Here is an 18,539-nt window from a genome sequence, read left to right on the forward strand (position 1 = left end):
TGTAAGCTGAATAAACCCTTTCCTCCCCAACTTACTTCTTGGTCATGATGTTTGTGCAGGAATAGAAACCCTGACTAAGACAAAAGGATTTAATATTGGCTATGGTAAGGAGACGGCAAATATTTTCCAGTGAGTGAGCATCAGACATCAAGTCTTAGAGACGCCATGGGTGCAGGAATGTAGATGAGGACAGGCCGTGCACTTTTAGTCAGGGTCTCACTGTGCTCCTTTGTTTCTGTCGTTTATACCTCTTATGCTTGGGTGATGTAAATGTCGCAAGAACCCTTGACGCTGGTTTTCTTTGTAACTTTAGGTACAGAGGGCTGCATCTTCCACCACACTTTTGCACGGCACTGTGTAAATAAGGTTCATCATTTTGTACCAGCACCCACCCCATCCTTCCCACCACCCTCCCTACAGATGAGGTGTTTTAAATCATAGACTAGAATTTGAGTAACGCCTTCTAAAGTGGGCCATGTGTCTTTCCTTAACAGCAACATGCTCTAGACTCTGTTCCTTTTCCTTATTTCTTTCCGGCTACTCAGTTTTATGCTTTTAGACCCCACTCCACATCTGTTCTTAACAGACATTCGGATTCCACACCTTTTACATACCCATTACCCTAGTGATGGGAAGCTGGGTTGCCAATTATTTTTTCCACAAACACTAAAACTATGACTATAATCCTTCTATGGCCCTGGTGGGTCTGTATATGCATTCCTCTGGGCACATTTGATGGGTGGAATGTACATGTCTATATTGTTTTAAGTACCATCAGATTTTTTTTTTTCTTGAATGTGTACACTACAGAAAAGTTCTCCACGTACTGTAGAAAAAAATACCTTCACCCCTGATCTCCTAATATCTTCATAACCCTTTCACTTTCTTGTTGTTGTCTTGAAACTGGCTTTCCCACCATGGGTGACAGGGGACATGGGTGACAGTCTAAGGTGAAGTCCCTTAGAATTCACAGCACCTCCCTGCTGTGCAGTTCCTTTGCCGTAATTCATAGACAACCTGTATGGTCATCTGAGCCTCTTTCAGGACATCTCAGTGCCATTTAAACCATGGCCACATGAAAAGCTTTTCCTCTAGCAATGCCCAAGGGCATGCGATCTGGCTGGATAAGGGACAAGTCCTCTGATGCAACAGAGTACCCAAGAGCAAAGAGCCAAGATCACAGACATGATGCGCTAAAATTCAAATGTAGGCATAGGCTAGAAGACAAGGTGGAAGTGAGAAACCCACCTAGGAGTTTGAGACCACACTCAATGACCACACCACAGTAACTGTTTAGCCATGACAAAACCCCAGGTGCATGATAGGTAGTGCCAGGGTTCCTTATGATTCTACTAAGCTAGGGAATTGCTCCTGTAAGATCCGACATCTTTTAGACATGCTAGAATGGAGTTCTTTCACTCCAAGCTCCATTTCTCACAACAACCCCAGGGTGGGAACCCATTCTTTAGCACAGTGACTTACAGGGAAAAACTCAGCTCACAGCACAAGTTTGATTAAATGAGTCAACTGGGGGCAACTGCCTTCGACTGTATGTACAAAGTGCTTGGATGGTGGGGTTTTTTTGAGTCACTTCAACAAAACACTGAGGTCAAACTCGATCAGACCTTGTATTCAATGCAGTCGAGGTCACGATGAAACTTAACTTCTGGCTTTAGAGTCCAGTAATTGCTTGGAGGAATAAAGACATGTTTATCTTTCATTGAGGATGCAGAGAAAATCCAAGGCAGAGGCATGTGATGCATTGGGCACAGGAAGGCCGGGAAGAAAAGCCCAGCAAGGCCTTGGGTTCACAGCCTCTTCGGTTTGGTTCCATTGAGACTCCCTCGGAGTTAGATGGGGGCATGCTCCTTCCACAATCTTTCATTTTTTTTTCCTTCTCTTGTGGAGACAGAGGCTGAATTGATTGCCTTGAGTACAAACCACACATAGCAGAGACGTAAAGGAGCATGGTCCAAGTGAGGGGCTGGCTCTGTCACTTGTTCTCTGCTGCTGTCCTCTACCTGGCTAGTCCCCAAGGACAGCATACGATCACGCAACGTGACTTTTCTCAGCAACCTAAGGTAAGGCTTCTGAAAATCTTCATGCGACTAGGGGACATTATCACAGAAGGTGTCATCGCCTGCTCCTCTGTTGTTTATGTCACCTGTGTAGGTTCAAGCAGCTTGTTGGCCATCTCTGCCTTAAACCGTTGAGTGAAGTGAGCCAGAACTCCTCTACCCTTCACAGTTTAGCCCCTCTTCCTTCCCTGTCTCCCCAACTCTATGTGGTCTCTAGGTGATGTGAACCTGCCTCCACGTAGTAACACCATTTCTAAGGTAAAGAACAGAGAATCCAAGATGGCCCCAGCAAGGTTTACTTCCCAAGTTTATCAAAGTACTGGATGAAGGAGTGCTTGGTAGCTATTGGGTACTGCAAGACAGATAAGCATCAAGGCCTTGCCCCTTCACTGTTACCCCATATGAGATGTTTCTCTGCACACTTATCTTAGCTTAGAAGCTCTGCTGGCTTCTAGACTCTGGCCAGGAAGAGAGGGGCCATTCAATACACATTTTAAGACCCAAAGCATACAGGTATATCGTTATCAAATAACTTAAGTGAACACTGAGTTCCACTATTGGCAAGGGGCTCAGTTCTTCACTGGGTAACGTGAAGATTTATTTTTTACATTTCCTGTGCAAATACTTCCTGTGTGGGTCTGTGCATGTGAGTGCAAGTGTTCATGAGGCCAGAAGAAGGCATTAGATGCCCTAGAACTCAAGCTACAGGCAGCTGTGAGCCACTTCAATGTGAGGATGGACCTTAGCAAGAACAGCGTGTATGTTTAACTGCTGATGCAACTTGTCACTGGATAACTGATAATTTAAAAACAAGTCATATATGTTACATGTGTTAAATGTGTGTGAATGTGTGTGTGTCCATTCCATGGCCCTCAACCAATTTACAAACTCATGCAAATCATGTCATTAAGATTCCCTACCAATCACTCAGAAAGACCAGGCAAGGAATGAATATACATTGATTTAATTCTTCAATCCCTTCTTCTATTACACAATTGCACAAGAGCATTGCTTAAGATCTAACAAGCCTATTTGACCATATTCTCTTCTTGTATCCTTTGATTTTCACCAGATTTTGAGCCTGACCTCACTTCTCAACTACTCAGGCTTACTGCCATCTTCTTTGAGAATGTCGTCAGAAGCTCAAGCAACTGCCATGTTTCTTACACATTCTACAGTGAGATGGGCTACATATTTGGAGGGGCATTGAGGGTTGAGCAGAAGAATGAAGAGTAAATGAGAAATGGAATCCAATCTGTCCTCAAGGGACCTGTGCTGAGGTGTTTCAGGAAAGACCAGACCATTCCTAAGGATTCGGAAGGAAGTACTTTCCAAACTTGAACCACGCTGTACCATTTAAAGACCTCTTCTAATAAGATGCTATTCTGTGTGACTGACTGTGCATTTTAGACAAGCAATCATACAGGAATACTGAACAGTACTTGCGTGGCACGTTTGCTAAGACCTCCTTGGATTGTCTCGACACCCTCTAAAAGCAACTCACGACAAGACTAAGGTGCCTTGATTTTGACAGACAGCTTCATGCAGCATGATCACAAATCATACTGTAAGAGAGTAACGTACTTAGCACCCATTCCTCCTGCTGGTAGGTGATGAGAGAAGATTAGGTTTGGCTTAAGTTGTATAAATGGAAGAATACTATGTGCCACTCCTCAGATGGGTAATGCTACAACTTTTAACCTTAACAATCTTGGATAGCTAAAAAAATAATTAAGGCTTCCAAGGACCACACCACACACATGGAAGAAAAATGATAACCAGGCTCAGCAGCTTGTACCCTGCGATATAGAGGAAGACTCCCCTGCTCTCCTGTAAAACTCCATTTGTTGCTTCTTGAGGCAGCTCAGCATCATTCACGAGAGTCTGAGGAATGAACACGAGACACGCAAAGGGGCATTTTGGAACGGGATGGCTTTTTATGTTTCTCCAGGTGGAAGCTCACTTAGAAGCAAAGCAGTTAGTTACCAACGCTCGATAACGATGCTAAGTGTAAGCCTTGGCCGAGGGATCTAATTAGGTTAATGGTGAAATCAGCCAAGCAAGGGTGCTTTTAGCACAGTTCTTCTCAGAGAGATCTGACTGAACTTCACATATGTGTTTTGTCAACTTCAAAATATGGAAATACAGACAGAAAGGAGGCAGGAAGCTCTATGGACCATACAGTTATAGCAAGATCTTGGAAAGAGAATTATCAGGTTAGTTTTTGCAGTTTGTGTTGAATAGCAATAAATATTAGAAAAAAAAGACTCTTGTCCAGTATCTTCTGAGGGTAGAGTTGTTTTCTAATGTCTGGAGGGCTCAACCCCCTTCCTTTTTTTTTTTTTTTTCAATTTGCTAAGATTATGGTCAATATTGCTACAGCTTAAGTGCTGTATTGTAGTATGACTACATCTGGAGATAGGGCCCTTAAGACTCACAGAGGTCTTGAGGATGAAGCCCTAACCAAACAGGAGTGTGGTTTTATTAAGAGGAGATCTTGCCACTCATGGCATGAGAAGGTGCAATAGGAAGGGGTCTGTCTGCATGTCGGAAAGATAGCTTTCGTCAGAACTAGCCCTCTTGGGACCTTGATCTTGGACTTCTAGCCTTCATAACTTGGCAGAGGTTTGTTTTAACTTGATTACCTTTACCCCCAAGATCATTAGGATAGGTAATATATGTAAAAATATGGTATAACAGATATATCTAATAATATATACATATAAAAAGGTAGGCACTCATATTTTTATTATCTTGAACAACTTTAGATTCACATAAAGTTGTTATATGTGAAACCACACATTAACCTTCACCTGAATTCCCATGGCAGCTAAACATATACAACTTGAGTATGAACATTGGCCAGGAAGTTCTCAGTACAATATATGCTCAGGATCATTGCATCTGGGGAGGATGATTTAAAGGGCCCTGTGGACACCCAAATCTACAGATGCCCAAACTCCTTGTTTAAAGATAGCATAGCTTTTACACATGACCTACACACACCACCCTGAGAACTTTAAATCATCTCTAGGTTATTTTAATTATGTATTATGCCATAAATATTGTGTAACTACTGGTTATGCCGAGTTGCTTGGGAATAATATCAGAAAAAAAACAATCTGTAGACAATCTGTACATATTCACTCTTTCCTGAATATTTTTGGTCCAGGATTGGTTGATTCCATAGGCATGGAAACTATCAGGGTAAAGGGCTGAGAATACATAGCCCTACAACATTTTATCAGGTAGATTTATATAACTATTTCAGAAATCAAGACACTAAAATATCTTAGCAATGTGAAGATTGCCCTTATGTGACCTTGTTACAGTCATACCCCATTCTCCTTTTGCATGTTTTATAAACAAGCCTTTCGGTATAGACCTTTCCACTTGGCAAAATCACCTTGAGAAACACAAGCTATTGCACGGACTATTTGTCTCTCTGTATCATAGAAGAGTAGGGTATGCACTATAGAATATTTTAGATGTTTCTGGTTGGGCTATCACAAATTAAGACATTGTAAACAATCATGTAAACATTTTTGCATGAGCCTAACTTTTTATTTCTCTAGGAGAAATTCCCAGGAGTGCAGTTTCTGGGTTATATGTTAGTTTTCTTTTGGCTTATTAAAAAAACTCTCAAAAGAGGAACACTCCTCCATTGCTGGTGGGATTGCAAGCTGGTACAACCACTCTGGAAATCAGTTTGGCGATTCCTCAGAAANTTGGACATAGTACTACCTGAGGACCCAGCTATACCACTCCTGGGCATATACCCAGAAGATGCTCCAACATATAGCAAGGGCATGTGCTCCATTATGTTCATCACAGCGTTATTTATAATAGCCAGAAGTTGGAAAGAACCCAGATGTCCCTCAACAGAGGAATGGATATAGAAAATGTGCTACATTTACACAATGGAATTCTACTCAGTCATTAAAAACAATGACTTCATGAAATTCTTAGGCAAATGGATGGAACTAGAAAATACCATCGTGAGTGACGTAATCCACACCCAAATAATATACATGGTATGTACTCATTGATAAGTGGATATTAGGAAAAAAAGCTTGAAATACCCATGATACAACTTACAGACCATATAAAGGTCAAGAAAAAGGAAGGCCAGAGTGTGGGTGTCTTAGTCCTACTTGCCTAGGAGAACAAAATAATTACGGGAGATGGAGGGTAGAAGGGACTTGGGAGGAAGAAAAGAGTGGGAGGGAAAAGGGGGGACAGGATCAGGTATGGGAAGAGGAGGGGGAGATGTACAGAGGGTCAGGACGATGGGGAATGTGGTTAGCCACCAGAAAGTCTCAGATGCCAGAAAAGCAAGAGGCTCCCAGGACCTAACGGGGATGACATCAGCTGAAATATCCAACAATGGGGGGAGAGAACCTGTAGAGACCGTATCCAGAGGTTAGGCATGCCCCCCTCCCCCTGCTGCGTTGAGGGATGGGATCACCCACCCTTCACAAAATTTTAACCCAGAATTGCTCCTGTATAAAGGAAACACAGAGACAAGGAGTGGAGCAGAGACTGAAGGAGGGGCCGTCCAGGGACTGCCCCACCTGGGGATCCTTCCCACATGCAGAAACCAAACCCAGAGATTTGCTGATGCTAGGAAGTGCTTGCTGACAGGATCCTGAAGTAGAGGTCTCCTGAGAGGCTCTCTGGATGCAGATGTGGATGCTTGCAGCCATACATTTGACTGAGCACGGGAACCCCAATGGAGGAGTTGGGGGAAGGACTGAAGGAGCTGAAGGTGTTTGCAACTCCATGGGACGAACAACAATATCAACCAACCAGGCACCCCAGAGCTCCCAGGGACTAAACCACCAATCAAAGAATATATATGGAGGGACCCATGACTATGATGGCCTTGTCTGGCATCAGTGGGAGGGGACGCCCTGGGTCCTGTGAAGGCTTAATGCCCCAGAGTAGAGGAATGCCAGGGTGGTAAGGTGGGAGTGGGTGGGTGGGGGAGCACCCTTGTGGAGGCAGGGGGAGGGGCTAGAGTGGGGAGTTTTCAGGGGGGGAAACTGGAAGTGGTGATAACATTTGAAATATAAATAAACAAAATAACCAATAAAAATTTTAAAAAGGGATTTATTTATTCATTTCATGTATGAGTGTTGTATCTGCATGTACATCTGCATGCCAGAAGAGGGCATCAGATCCCATTATAGATGGCTGTGAGCCACCATGTGGTTACTGGGAATTGAACTCAGGACCTCTGGAAGAGCAGTTAACCACTGAACTATCTCCCCAGTCCCAAGAATATTCTCTTAAGTGGCCAACACAACCAATCAGAAAACTAAAAGAGTTCTGAGGCCAAAAGAAAAGGCAGTTTAAGAAGGTGTCATAGATTCTGCCATCTGAGCACCCAGTATCACAAGCATCCTTTTGGTGTAATTTTTCATTAAGTCATAAGGAGTTGTTTTCTTTGTGAGATACAAGCCTCCAAGGACCACTTGCTTAAGTATATTGTTATCACCAGAAGATTTCATTATGTATAAATTACCTTGCATTCCCTTTAGATAAGATGCATCATACATATTGATGTGTGCCAGGTACTATTTTAAGGGTGGGTATCAGTCAAGTAAATAAGGACTTTGTATGTTGGTTTTAGAGTAGATAATAGGTATTCAAGATCCCAGCCTGTGTATTTCAGACTTTTTTGGCCCTCAGATCATAGGTGACTAGACAGCTAAGTCCTCTTCAAAGTAAATGTGAACCTGAACCCAACCAGTAGATTAGAGCCCCCAAGAATCCTGGAGAACTTCACCTCCAGTAGGAAAAAGCAGGCATTTTCTTCTATTGTGAACATTCAGAATTATTGATGTTGGGTTTTGCCTTAAGGACAACTTTGTAGTGTGAAATTTGCCTTTAAGAAATGAGCAGAGGGCTGGAGAGATGGTTCAATGGTTAAGAGCACTGGCTGATGAGACCCTGGGTATAAAGTGGCAGTGCCAACACGCAGTGGCGGAAGCACAGGAGCATACAGTGCCTCATGTCAACATCAGAGCAGAAAATCACTACAATTTGCACCCTTGTTTTATGTGTCCATTGGAAACAAATTGGCCTCCTGGACATGAGTGGAGAGTGTGGCTTCCTTGTGTTCCAGACCCCTTGGGGTTTTACGGTGTTGTGCTCTCCTGATTCTCTTCCTTTGTCTTAACTGTTGGGTCCTTCTTTCTCCCCACTGTCTCATCCTCTGGGCAACTGTGTGTTGGCTCGTTCGTGTGATTTCCCTGTCGTTTCTGTGCACACACTGAGTGCAGACATCCTGGTTATCTAAGCTGGGGAGGGAATCCCACAGCCAGTATCACTGCCATTTTATCTGTTTCCCTGTGGTGCTGAGGAGGGGACGCAGGGCTTTGCTCACTGGGTAGGGACTTTATCTCTGAGCTATATCCTGAGCCATTTTTTTTTAACTTAAAAATTCTTGAGATAGGGTCTCATTAAGTTGCCCAGGCTGGCTTTGAATCACTCTGTAGCCCAGTGAAGTCATACGCTTGAAACTTTCCTGCCTCAGCATCCAAATAGCTGGGATCACAGACCTCCACCAATAGGCTTGGAAGTAGTTGCCACTTTTGATGACTGGATATCTACTGGGGTTGCTATCTTAGTTAGGGTTTTACTACTGTGAACGGAAACCATGACCAAGGCAAGTCTTATAAGAACACCATAAACTTTGGGCTGGCTTACAGGTTCAGAGGTTCAGTCCACTATCATCAAGGCGGGAGCATGGCAGGCAGCATCCATGGTACAGGAAGAGCTGAGAGTACTATGTCTTCATCTGAAGGCTGCTAGTGGGAGACTGACTTCCAGACAGCTAGGATGAGGGTCTTAAGCCTATGCCCAGTAGCACACCTACTCCAACAAGGCCACACCTCCTAAAGTGCCACTCTCTGGGTCAAACATACTCAAACCATGACAGTTGCCATGGTTACCAATTTCCAATTGCTCATTGGCAGTGCCCAGGGGGACCTTAGAGGCTTAAGAGCTCAAGGGGGCAGTGGTATACAGGAAGATACTATTGGTCACAATTCCATTCTTCTGTGGTCAAAGGGATGCCTCTTTGTCCCTTCCCTAGCCAGCTGTGGTCTCCTCTCCTTTCCTCCTCAGTAAGAGAGAGACATGTGGGTCTCATCCAAGGACAGGCTAATTTGGACATCATTGGGAAGACGTGTATTTTCCAGGCCACTGTCTCTCTGTGGTTGAAGGGGTGGGGTGCAGTGGGTGGACTTGGGACATACAGATGTGCGTTTGGTTCTCTGATGTCTGCAGTGAAGGATGTGCCAGATACAGCCTCTGGGTGCTGGGTACACTTTGAATGAGCTCTTAGGGCCAAAGCTCTTCATGCTAAAATCCTCTCCCTTAGCTGACTGAGCATCCTTGCTCCTTGCTAGGATGTACATGCAGAAGAGAACAGCTCATCCGATGCACATCCTAGTTGACAAGAGAGCACAGTGACGAGGGAGTGTAATGGAGTAGACAGCACTGCGGTACAGCAGCATCCTCCGTGTCCCAGCCTCACTGAAGGCTTCAGCGGGGAGGGCCAGGGTGATGATTCAGCCCGGCTTCCATTTCCCCTGAAGGTAATTGGGTTTCCATTAAATGTTGATGAGTTCTCATTATGGGAGAGTGTGCAGAGGGAGAAGAAGGGAAGTGTGCGGAGGACTCTTCTATCTGAGCTGTGTCTGCTTTTGAAAATCCTGCTCCTTCCCACCCACGGTCACCGGGAGACCCTCACCCCAGTTAAAACTGCTGTCCTAAAACATTAAGGAGTGCTGCTGAGGATGGGGAAGGAAGAGGAAACTCTTGAACATCATGTTAGGAGTATGCATGGTACAGCTCCCACAGACAGCAGTGTGAAGATGCCTCAAGAGGTCTGGGGACGGCTCAGCTGGTAAAGATGCCTGTTGGCCTGATTTCCATCTCCATGACCCACATGGTGGAAACAGAGAAAGGAGTCCTGTAAGTTGTGGTCTGTGCTTGATACATGCGCTGTATTATGTGTGTGTGCCTGTGCACGCACACACCAATAAATGAATAAATAAACAAAGGCAATACTTAAAAACAAAGTGTCTCAAGAGTGTAAAAGGAGGTTCCAGCCTCTTCTGGGTTTACAACTAAGAAAACGAGACAAGCAAAGAGCCACTTGCAAGCCCCTGTTTGTCACTGTGTGAGCCACAGGTGCTGGCAGGAATCAGCCCAGGGCTGGGGAGAGGGCATAGTGAGTAAGGTGCTTGCTGTTGGCCCTGGAGTTTGTGTTCTCAGCATTCACATGGTAAAAAGAGAGAAGCTATATGTGCATAATGTACAATATCAACATAAGCATAACACAACAAATCATATTGTAGCCCACTGATCTAGACAATTATGGCAATTCAACTTCTGAAGCAGAAGAAAACCTGGCCTGTTCCTTTATGTGCTGGTAGCTTACTTCACCACTGGGTCGGGCTCTGAGAGCGTGCCCAGGATAGCTCTACCCTTAGTTAAGGCTGTTATGGGCACCTAGTGCTTGAGGCCAGGACGTGCTCCGTGGCTTTGCTGTCCCCTCCCTTACCCCTGTTCTAGTGACAACGCTTCAGCTATCAGGAGTGAGTCAGGCAGCGCAGCAGCTCCTGCGTGGAGGTGGAGAGCAGGGGAGATGCCTGAGAAGAGCGAAGCCTGCAGTTCTAGGTCCCGAGACCTAGCTTGCTGGGAAGGAGGGGTGAGGGGAGAAGGGAGACGAGGGAAGCGGGGAGAGAAGAGATGGAGAGGTAGGCAGGGCTTCCCTGCGTAGCCTAACTCTGCTGAAATGTACTGTGTAGCCCAGCGGGCTTTGCTCTGATGGCAACCCTTCTGACTCAGCCCTGCTCAGCGCTAGGGTTACAGGTGAGTGGTGTTTATACTGGAAAGCTTCAGGCGGTAACAACGACATGGCTCAGGGTAAAGCTTTAATTTAAGACGGATTGAGTGGACAAAAGTGCCATCATCATCCGATGCCGGTTCAAAGCCTAGGCCGGTCCTGTTATCTAGTGTTACCTCCCATCATTAGCACTCACGTCTTAACGTACCAGGCCACTGCTCAAGAATCCTGTCAGAAGCCTCGGGGCAAACTTAAGATGTGCTTTGCCTCAGAGGCTTGTGTGGCGCCATGGCCTGTATCTCGGTTGCTTCCGACTCAGGATCCCTACTGATGTTTGTGCCCTGGAGGCAGAAGAGAAGCATCTGGACTCAGGGCTACCAAGAGAACCTTCTGTGCGTGAGCCACCCACGTGTGTGTGCGTGTGTGCGTGTGTGCGTGTGTGTGTGTGTGTGTGTGTGTGTGTGTGTGCGCGCGCGCATTTATCAACGGAAACGTATTTGCAACATGGAGGTTGATCATCCATCCATCCACCTTCCTTCCAGACCAAACCCTACTGTTGGCTTGAGAAAACCAATACCTAACATCAAGTCATGGCCCCGTGCTCTCAAATTCCCCCTTACACAGCCCTACATGGATGAATCTCATCAATGAGAGAGGATGGAGTGGTGGAAGGGGAACAGGCAACCCACTCGTGTTTCTGTGGGCTTCAGAGTCTTTCAGACGAAGCAGGCATTCCATTGAGAATATAAAACTTCCCCCTAAATATTTAATTATCTGTTTTCTTTAGAAATATTTTTGCATTTATTCCTTTATTTTATGGCATGTGTGTGTGTGTGTGTGTGTGTGTGTGTGCGCGCGCGTGTGTGTGCGCCTGGGTGCACCTTGGTGCCCACGATAAGTTCAGAGAACAGCTTTGTGGAGTTAGTTCTTTCCTTCCACTATGGGGGTTCTAGGGATCTAACTCAGGTCACGACGAGAGGTTTTACAGGATTAGCCACATTGCACAATACAAAGTTAGGCTGTAAAAGTCAACTATATAATTTGTATTTTATAATATACATAATTTGTGAATTTTTTTTTGTTCATACTTTACGCTGGAAAGGATAAGAATAAAAACAATGCTGAGCCCTCACCTTAGAGGATCCAGCTTGATTGTGGGGAGTAGAAAAAGTTTATGAAAAGGTGTGATTTCCATAGAACAATGTGCACAGTTCTTAAGCACGTGGCTAAGGGATGCTGTGAGGGACGCCCCTGAGGAAGCTGTTGTGAAGGCAGCCTCACCTGCAGACACCTCACCATAGGAACTTTTGATTTTTTTTTTCTTCTTCTTAGACTAGATTTGTTTTTGTAGCCCTGGGTGTCCTGGATCTCACTCTGCAAACAGAGATCTGCCTGCCTCCTCCTCCCAAGTGCTGGGATTAAAAGCGTGCGTGTGCCACTACAGCCTTTTAAAAGGCAAACAAAGCTCTTCAAAGGCAAGATCCCAATAGCGAATCTAGCAAGGGTGTCTAAAAAAAAAAATTCCCCACCACACCCTGTTGGCTCCAACGGGCAGACGGGACTTGATTGTGATGATTCACTGTTAGTCCTACACTTATGGTCATGGAAAGACGTCCAGAAATTTGGGCCCTAAGATTTTAACATCCCACGACTGACTTACTCCCCAAGGCCATTGTTTTCAAGGTTCTACCCACAGCACAATTAAAGCCAACCCTAGACATCTCATTTTGTTAAATTCTCACCTTTCACATTGTGATTTGTAACATGCCAGCTAGAAATGGATTCATTTTGCTAGATAGGTTAGTTATAGATGAATTAGTTGGCTCTGTTTGATATTAAAACGAAAGGGCTTCTTACATGTGCTTATTCCTGGGGGTCAGCCACTGAAGGCTGGCAAAGAAAAAAAAAGTGTGCAGGTCGTGCACAGGTGCAAGAAGGGAAAGGTTAGGGAGATTCAGAGGGGCTGAATCCCTAACAGGAAAGGAAAAGCCAGAAGCTAATCTAAGAGGGTTAGCACGGCCTGGAGATGAGAGCTGAGTGATATGTAGGGAAGGGAGGGGCCGGAGGGGATCTGCGAGGAGCCAGGGAGTTCCAGGGAGATCTGGCTTTAGTCAAGGAGTGGAGGTGTCATGAGAGGGCGAGACAAAGGAGAAGGCTGTCTTAGAGAGGGCTAAGTAGGGGTAGGGAGGGAAAGAGAACCAGCAGAGTGAATGGGAGCAGAGACAGAGAGGCAGAGACACACACAGAGAGAGTCATCTCCCTCTTACCCATGCAAAAGTATTGAATGGAGCTACAGTTTTGCCCGCTCAGATGGTACCTTTTAAAGAAAGGATTTATTTTTTATTCTTTTTAATTATGTATATGTGTTTGTTTGTGTAGGGGTATGTGCACATGAGTACCACCAGTGCCCATAGAGACCAGAGATGTTGGGTACCCCTGGAGCCAGAGTTACAAGTACTCTGTGAACTGTCTGACGTGGGTGCTGGGAACTGAACTCAGGTCCTCTACAAGAGCAATGATTGCTTAGCCCCGGAGCCATCTTGCTGGCCACAGCACCTCATTTTGATTGCCACGAAGACTGCCTGTGGGCCGACCAGCAGTAGCTCTGGGAACCATGGCGAGTAGGGATAGACTTTGCACAATGTTTGCATCTCCTTTTTCTGTCCTCTAGTTCCCACAAAGTAACATCCCAAGTGTCTTTCTCTTTGTTGGTCTGAGGAGAGGCAGAAGCGCCTGGACTCAATGCTGCTCTACCACGGGAGGTCCTCGGGGCGGCCGAGGTCCTGAGGTGAACTGTAATCTAAAGACGAAAAGCTCACCACTTGGGCTAACACACCCCTCACAACTTCAGCACTCGGCAAAGGGAAGCTCCCTATTAGACCGAGACCATTCATGTCTCGATTTTGATTTCTTGTCAAATACAATTTTGACACCTACATAACTTTTTAGGCGTATCAAAGGGAAGAGTGAGACGGCACACGTTCTGTACTCAGTGCAGTGAAACAAAGGATAGCGTCTCAGAATACCCACGCGCATGTTGGACGAGACCCTCACAAAATTATGCTTTATCGAGAAAATGAGGAAGCGGTTTTTAAAAACCGAGCTTGTTTCCGTTGATCATATTTTCGGAAAGGACCAAGAGTGGGCCATATGTTGTGTTGTTTTTGTTTGTTGGTTTTCAATGGATCCAGGGTCTTCCTTGTAGCCACTGAGCTACAGCCCTTGTAATTCTAATTTATACAGCATTTCTACTTTTCAAATGTCAGCCTGTTTACACACACGCACACACGCGCGCGCGCGCACGCGCGCGCACACACACACACACAGGAAAAGGGAAGGAGAGCCGGAGGAGTGTTGGTTCCCGTTCCTCTTCCTTCTACATCAGGATCCCTGGCTTCTCCTGATTCCTGCTTCTCAGTGTTTATAGATGAAACAATGTGAAACTTGCATTTTTCTGAGACTCTCATAGCCTCTACTGCTCTCAGAAGCAGGACAGCGAATGTTGAGGAGAAACTGACGAGAGCCTCTGAGGAGTCCGGCTAGGTAGTGTTGCTTATGTGTTGCAGATCACCATCTGTGAGCCAGGACTCTTGCTCCTGCCCCAGCTGAGTGGATGAAGGCTCAAGAGTGATGGGAAGTCACCTCTATAAGTGCAGGTGGCAGATGGTGTGGTCACTCTGGATAATATCCTGTAGACGGTCTGTGTCCCTCCTGAATGTTGTGGGAATCAACCCCAGATCAGCTTGATAGCTACAGCAAGTAAATGAGAGTGACAGCTTCACAGAGCTCTGCATCCTCGGGAATTATCTAGATGACGTAAGTTTTAAACGGTTCCTGGGTAGAGCTGGTCACCCGAAAGGCAAACCACAATTACCCACACCATTCTCTGGCTAGAGACTGGGTTAGTAACAGATCATGCTCATGAACTATGAAGCTTCAGGCTGTGGAACTCATGGAGTGCGGGAGAATGGTGGAGCTGGAGAAGGCATGGAAGCTCTTCGCCCTCCCCATACGTCTTCATCCGCACCTTACCTGTACCATCCGTGACATCCTTGATAATAAACTGCGGAATTCAAGGTTTCCCCGAGATCTGTGAGCCATTCTAGAAACTGATTGGACCTGAGGACTTGCAGCTGGCATCTGAAGCCTTGGGTCAGTTGTGTAGGACCGAGTCAGACCTGTGGGACCCGACTCTGAGTGTAGGCACAATGTCAGAGACGGGCTAGACTGAAGGAGTCCCAACTAGGGGAAAGGCGGTGATGGGGTGACCAGAAAGCACTGTTCAGGGATAGCACAGGAGTCTTACTATGTCATCGATATGCCCAAAGAACCATGTGACAGCCTTGCTGTATACAGACCTTTCCACCTCCCCAGTGTTACGAAAGGCAGTACTGCCCCCAAGCCAGAGCTTAGAACAGAGAGGAAACAAATAGAGAGAGAAGCCACCTTACCGTAGTGGGGAATGATGGCCCAGGCCATGGCGGAAGCGTAGATGCCACCGATCATCCAGAACATGCAGAGCCAACTGAGGTGCTCACCCCGCTTCTCCCGCGCCAGGACTTCAGCGAAGTAGGAGAACACAGTGGGAATGGCGCCTCCAATCCTGTCAAGAAGTGCAGAGGACACTTGAGACTGCGTCTGGGACAGCTAAGGCGAGGTGAGGCAAATCCAGAGTAAACTCTAACAAAGCATAGTCTCTTCCACTCCCGGCATTCCTTCCCTGGTTTTTCTGTGCGTCCATGGTGAATACAGACGCATTGCCTAAACCAAACTGGAGATTGCAATTAGGCCATGTGGACAGCAGGTGGCAGTGGAACCCCACTCATGGGGTTTACAGCTTCGCTTGCAACTCAGGTGGGGTTTGTGCTCAGTCTACGTGATATTTATTAAAAGTTACAACAACCTGGTGGCTTCTCATTCCTTAACTGACTCATTTAAAAAAAAAAACAAAAAACAGAGAAGCCCTGTGGTGTGTCTCACCCATGTGACTGATGGGAACTCGGGGCACAGCTGTAAACAGCTCTAGGGGGCTGTCCACCATCTTCAGTCCCTGTTGCTAGCCCACAACAGAGGGTCTTCCTGCCTGGTGGTGTGATGTGCCTGCAAACACAGAACTGACAGGCTAACGTCCTAGATTGGTTCTAGCTTTTATCCAGGAGGTAGGATAACTCAATGAGTACAATGTTAAGAGTCACGGCTAAAACCAAATAAGCACAATCGTATACCCCAGGATGTCAGGGTAGTTGTTTCTGTATATGATCTTTTGTTTCATTCCTCTGACTTCAAAAGATATTTGTGTGTGTGTGTGTGTGTGTGTGTGTGTGTGTGTGTTTGTACATGTATACAGGTACCCATGAATGGAGACCAGAAGAGGGTGTCAGAGCTCCTCAGCTGGCAGGTGGTTGAATCACTCACTCAATATAGGTGCTTTGAACTGAACTTGGAACCTCTAGAAGAGTGCATTCTTCACCACTGAGCCACATCTCCAGCCCCCTGGAAGGAGCCACAGGCTGACTTGAAAATCTGTCATGATTAGTGGATAGACTGCTCATGCCAGGGGCTCTCAAGTGACAGGCTACACACTTAGAAGTTTTGTCTACACTAGTAGGCAAATCATAGATTTCATCATAATTTCAAAAGTCTTGACCCTAAGTTTTGGGTCAATTGCCTCAGAAAACCATACTTATTTTCACTTCAAATTACTGTCTTCAATATATTGTTGAAGAAAGATGCAAAAAAAAAAAAAAAAAAAAAAAAAAAAAAAAGAGAGAGAGAGAGAGAGATAACCAGGGTGGAGAGCCAGCACCTAAAGATTCAGCCTCAAAGTATGTACTCCTTCATTTATGGTACCACAAGGTAAATTGCTATTGACATTTCAAATAATGTGATGTCAAAGAGTAAAATGTGTCTGCCCATGTAACAACTAGTTTTTGTTGAGTCTTATATACAATAAAGGAGTCACGCCTTCAGCAAATGCAATTTAAGGAAAGGTCATTTCATAGGAAATTGACCTGAATGAATGAGCCGCGGAATGCATAACACTCTGTGAAAATTGGGAGGTCAAAATAAGGCACTATGTTAGGCACCCTAGCCCACTCGCGATGATGCTGTGGTTGTCCTTGAGTGGACACGGCAGACAGCACAGGCCAGTGCATTCAGTCTAAGAGCCATGAAATCAATTTAGTAATCTATATAGCATCTTAGAAAATTTGAAAGAAATGAAAATATTTGATTGAAACTTGTACTGGCTAGTTTTGTGTCAACTTGACACAAGTTAGAGTTATCACAGAGAAAGGAGCTTCAGTTGAGGAAATGCCTCCATGAGATCCAGATGTGGGGCATTTTCTCAATTAGTAATCAAGGAGGAGGTCCCCTTGTGGGTGGGACCATCCCTGGGCTGGTAATCTTGGGTTCTATAAGAGAGGAGGCTGAGCAAGCCAGGGGAAGCAAGCCAGTAAGGAACATCCCTCCATGGCCTCTGCATCAGCTCCTGCTTCCTGACCTGCTTGAGTTCCAGTACTGACTTCCTTGGTGATGAAAAGCAATGTGGAAGTGTAAGCTGAATAAACCCTTTCCTCCCCAACTGCTTCCTGGTCATGATGTTTGTGCAGGAATAAAAACCCTGACTAAGATAAAACTCAAGTAATAAGGAAAGGCATAAGCCTATTTTATGAAACCTTTGTTTCTATAAACACTTTTTGTATTTGGTGTACATAACATATTATATACATTATAAACATATATCTGTGAGTATTATGAGCCATAGAATGTCTTCCTTCCTTCCTTTCTTCCTTCCTTTCTTTTTTCTTTTCTTCTTCCTTTCTTTCTTTTCATTAGATATTTACTTTATTTACATTTCAAATGTTATCTTCTTTCTTGGTTTCCCCTCCGAAAACCCCCTATCCCCTCCTGTCTCCCCCTGTTCACCAACCCACCCACTCCTGCTTCCAGGCCCTGGCATTCCCCTATACTGGGGCATAGAGCTGTTACAGGACCAAGGGCCTTTCCTCCCATTGATGTCCTACTAAGACATTCTCTGCTACATATGCAGCTGGAGCCGTAAGTCCCACCAAGTGTGCTCTTTGGTTGGTGATTTCGTCCCTGGGAGCTCTGTGGGTACTGGTTAGTTCACATTGCTGTTCCTCCTATGGGGTTGCAAACCCCTACAAGTATTTGGGCTCACTCTCTAGCTCCTTCACTGGGGACCCTGTGCTCAGTCCAATAGTAGGCTGTGAGGATCCACCTCTGTGTTTGTCAGGCTCTGGTGGAGCCTCCCAGGAGACAGCTATAACAGGCTTCTGTCAGTAAGCACTTGCTGGCATCCACAAAAGTGTTTGGGTTTGGTGATTATATATGGGATGGATCCCCAAGTGGGGCAGTCTCTGGATGGTCATTCCTTCAGTCTCTGCTCCACACTTAGTCTCTGTAACTCCTTCCATGGGTATTTTGTTCCCCCTTCTAAGAAGGATTAAAATATTCACACTTTGGTCTTCCTTCTTGAGTTTCATGTAGTTTGTGAATTGTATCTTGGGTATTCTGAGCTTCGGGGCTAATATTAACTTATTATATTAACACATATCATGTGTGTTCTTTTGTGA

General features: G+C 45.4%; 1 protein-coding gene across 1 annotated transcript in view; it reads right to left on the reverse strand.

Moving 5' to 3' along the window:
- Sv2c (synaptic vesicle glycoprotein 2C) overlaps positions 1-18,539 on the reverse strand; it is a 176,474-nt gene that overhangs the window by 59,840 nt on the left and 98,095 nt on the right. Inside the window, exon 4 of the mRNA XM_021208331.2 lies at positions 15,393-15,544. Coding sequence (XP_021063990.1) covers positions 15,393-15,544 — 152 coding nt within the window. The remainder of the gene's footprint in view (positions 1-15,392; positions 15,545-18,539) is intronic.

The sequence above is a fragment of the Mus pahari genome, chromosome 11 (genome assembly GCF_900095145.1).
Source record: "Mus pahari chromosome 11, PAHARI_EIJ_v1.1, whole genome shotgun sequence".
Lineage (NCBI taxonomy): Eukaryota > Metazoa > Chordata > Mammalia > Rodentia > Muridae > Mus > Mus pahari.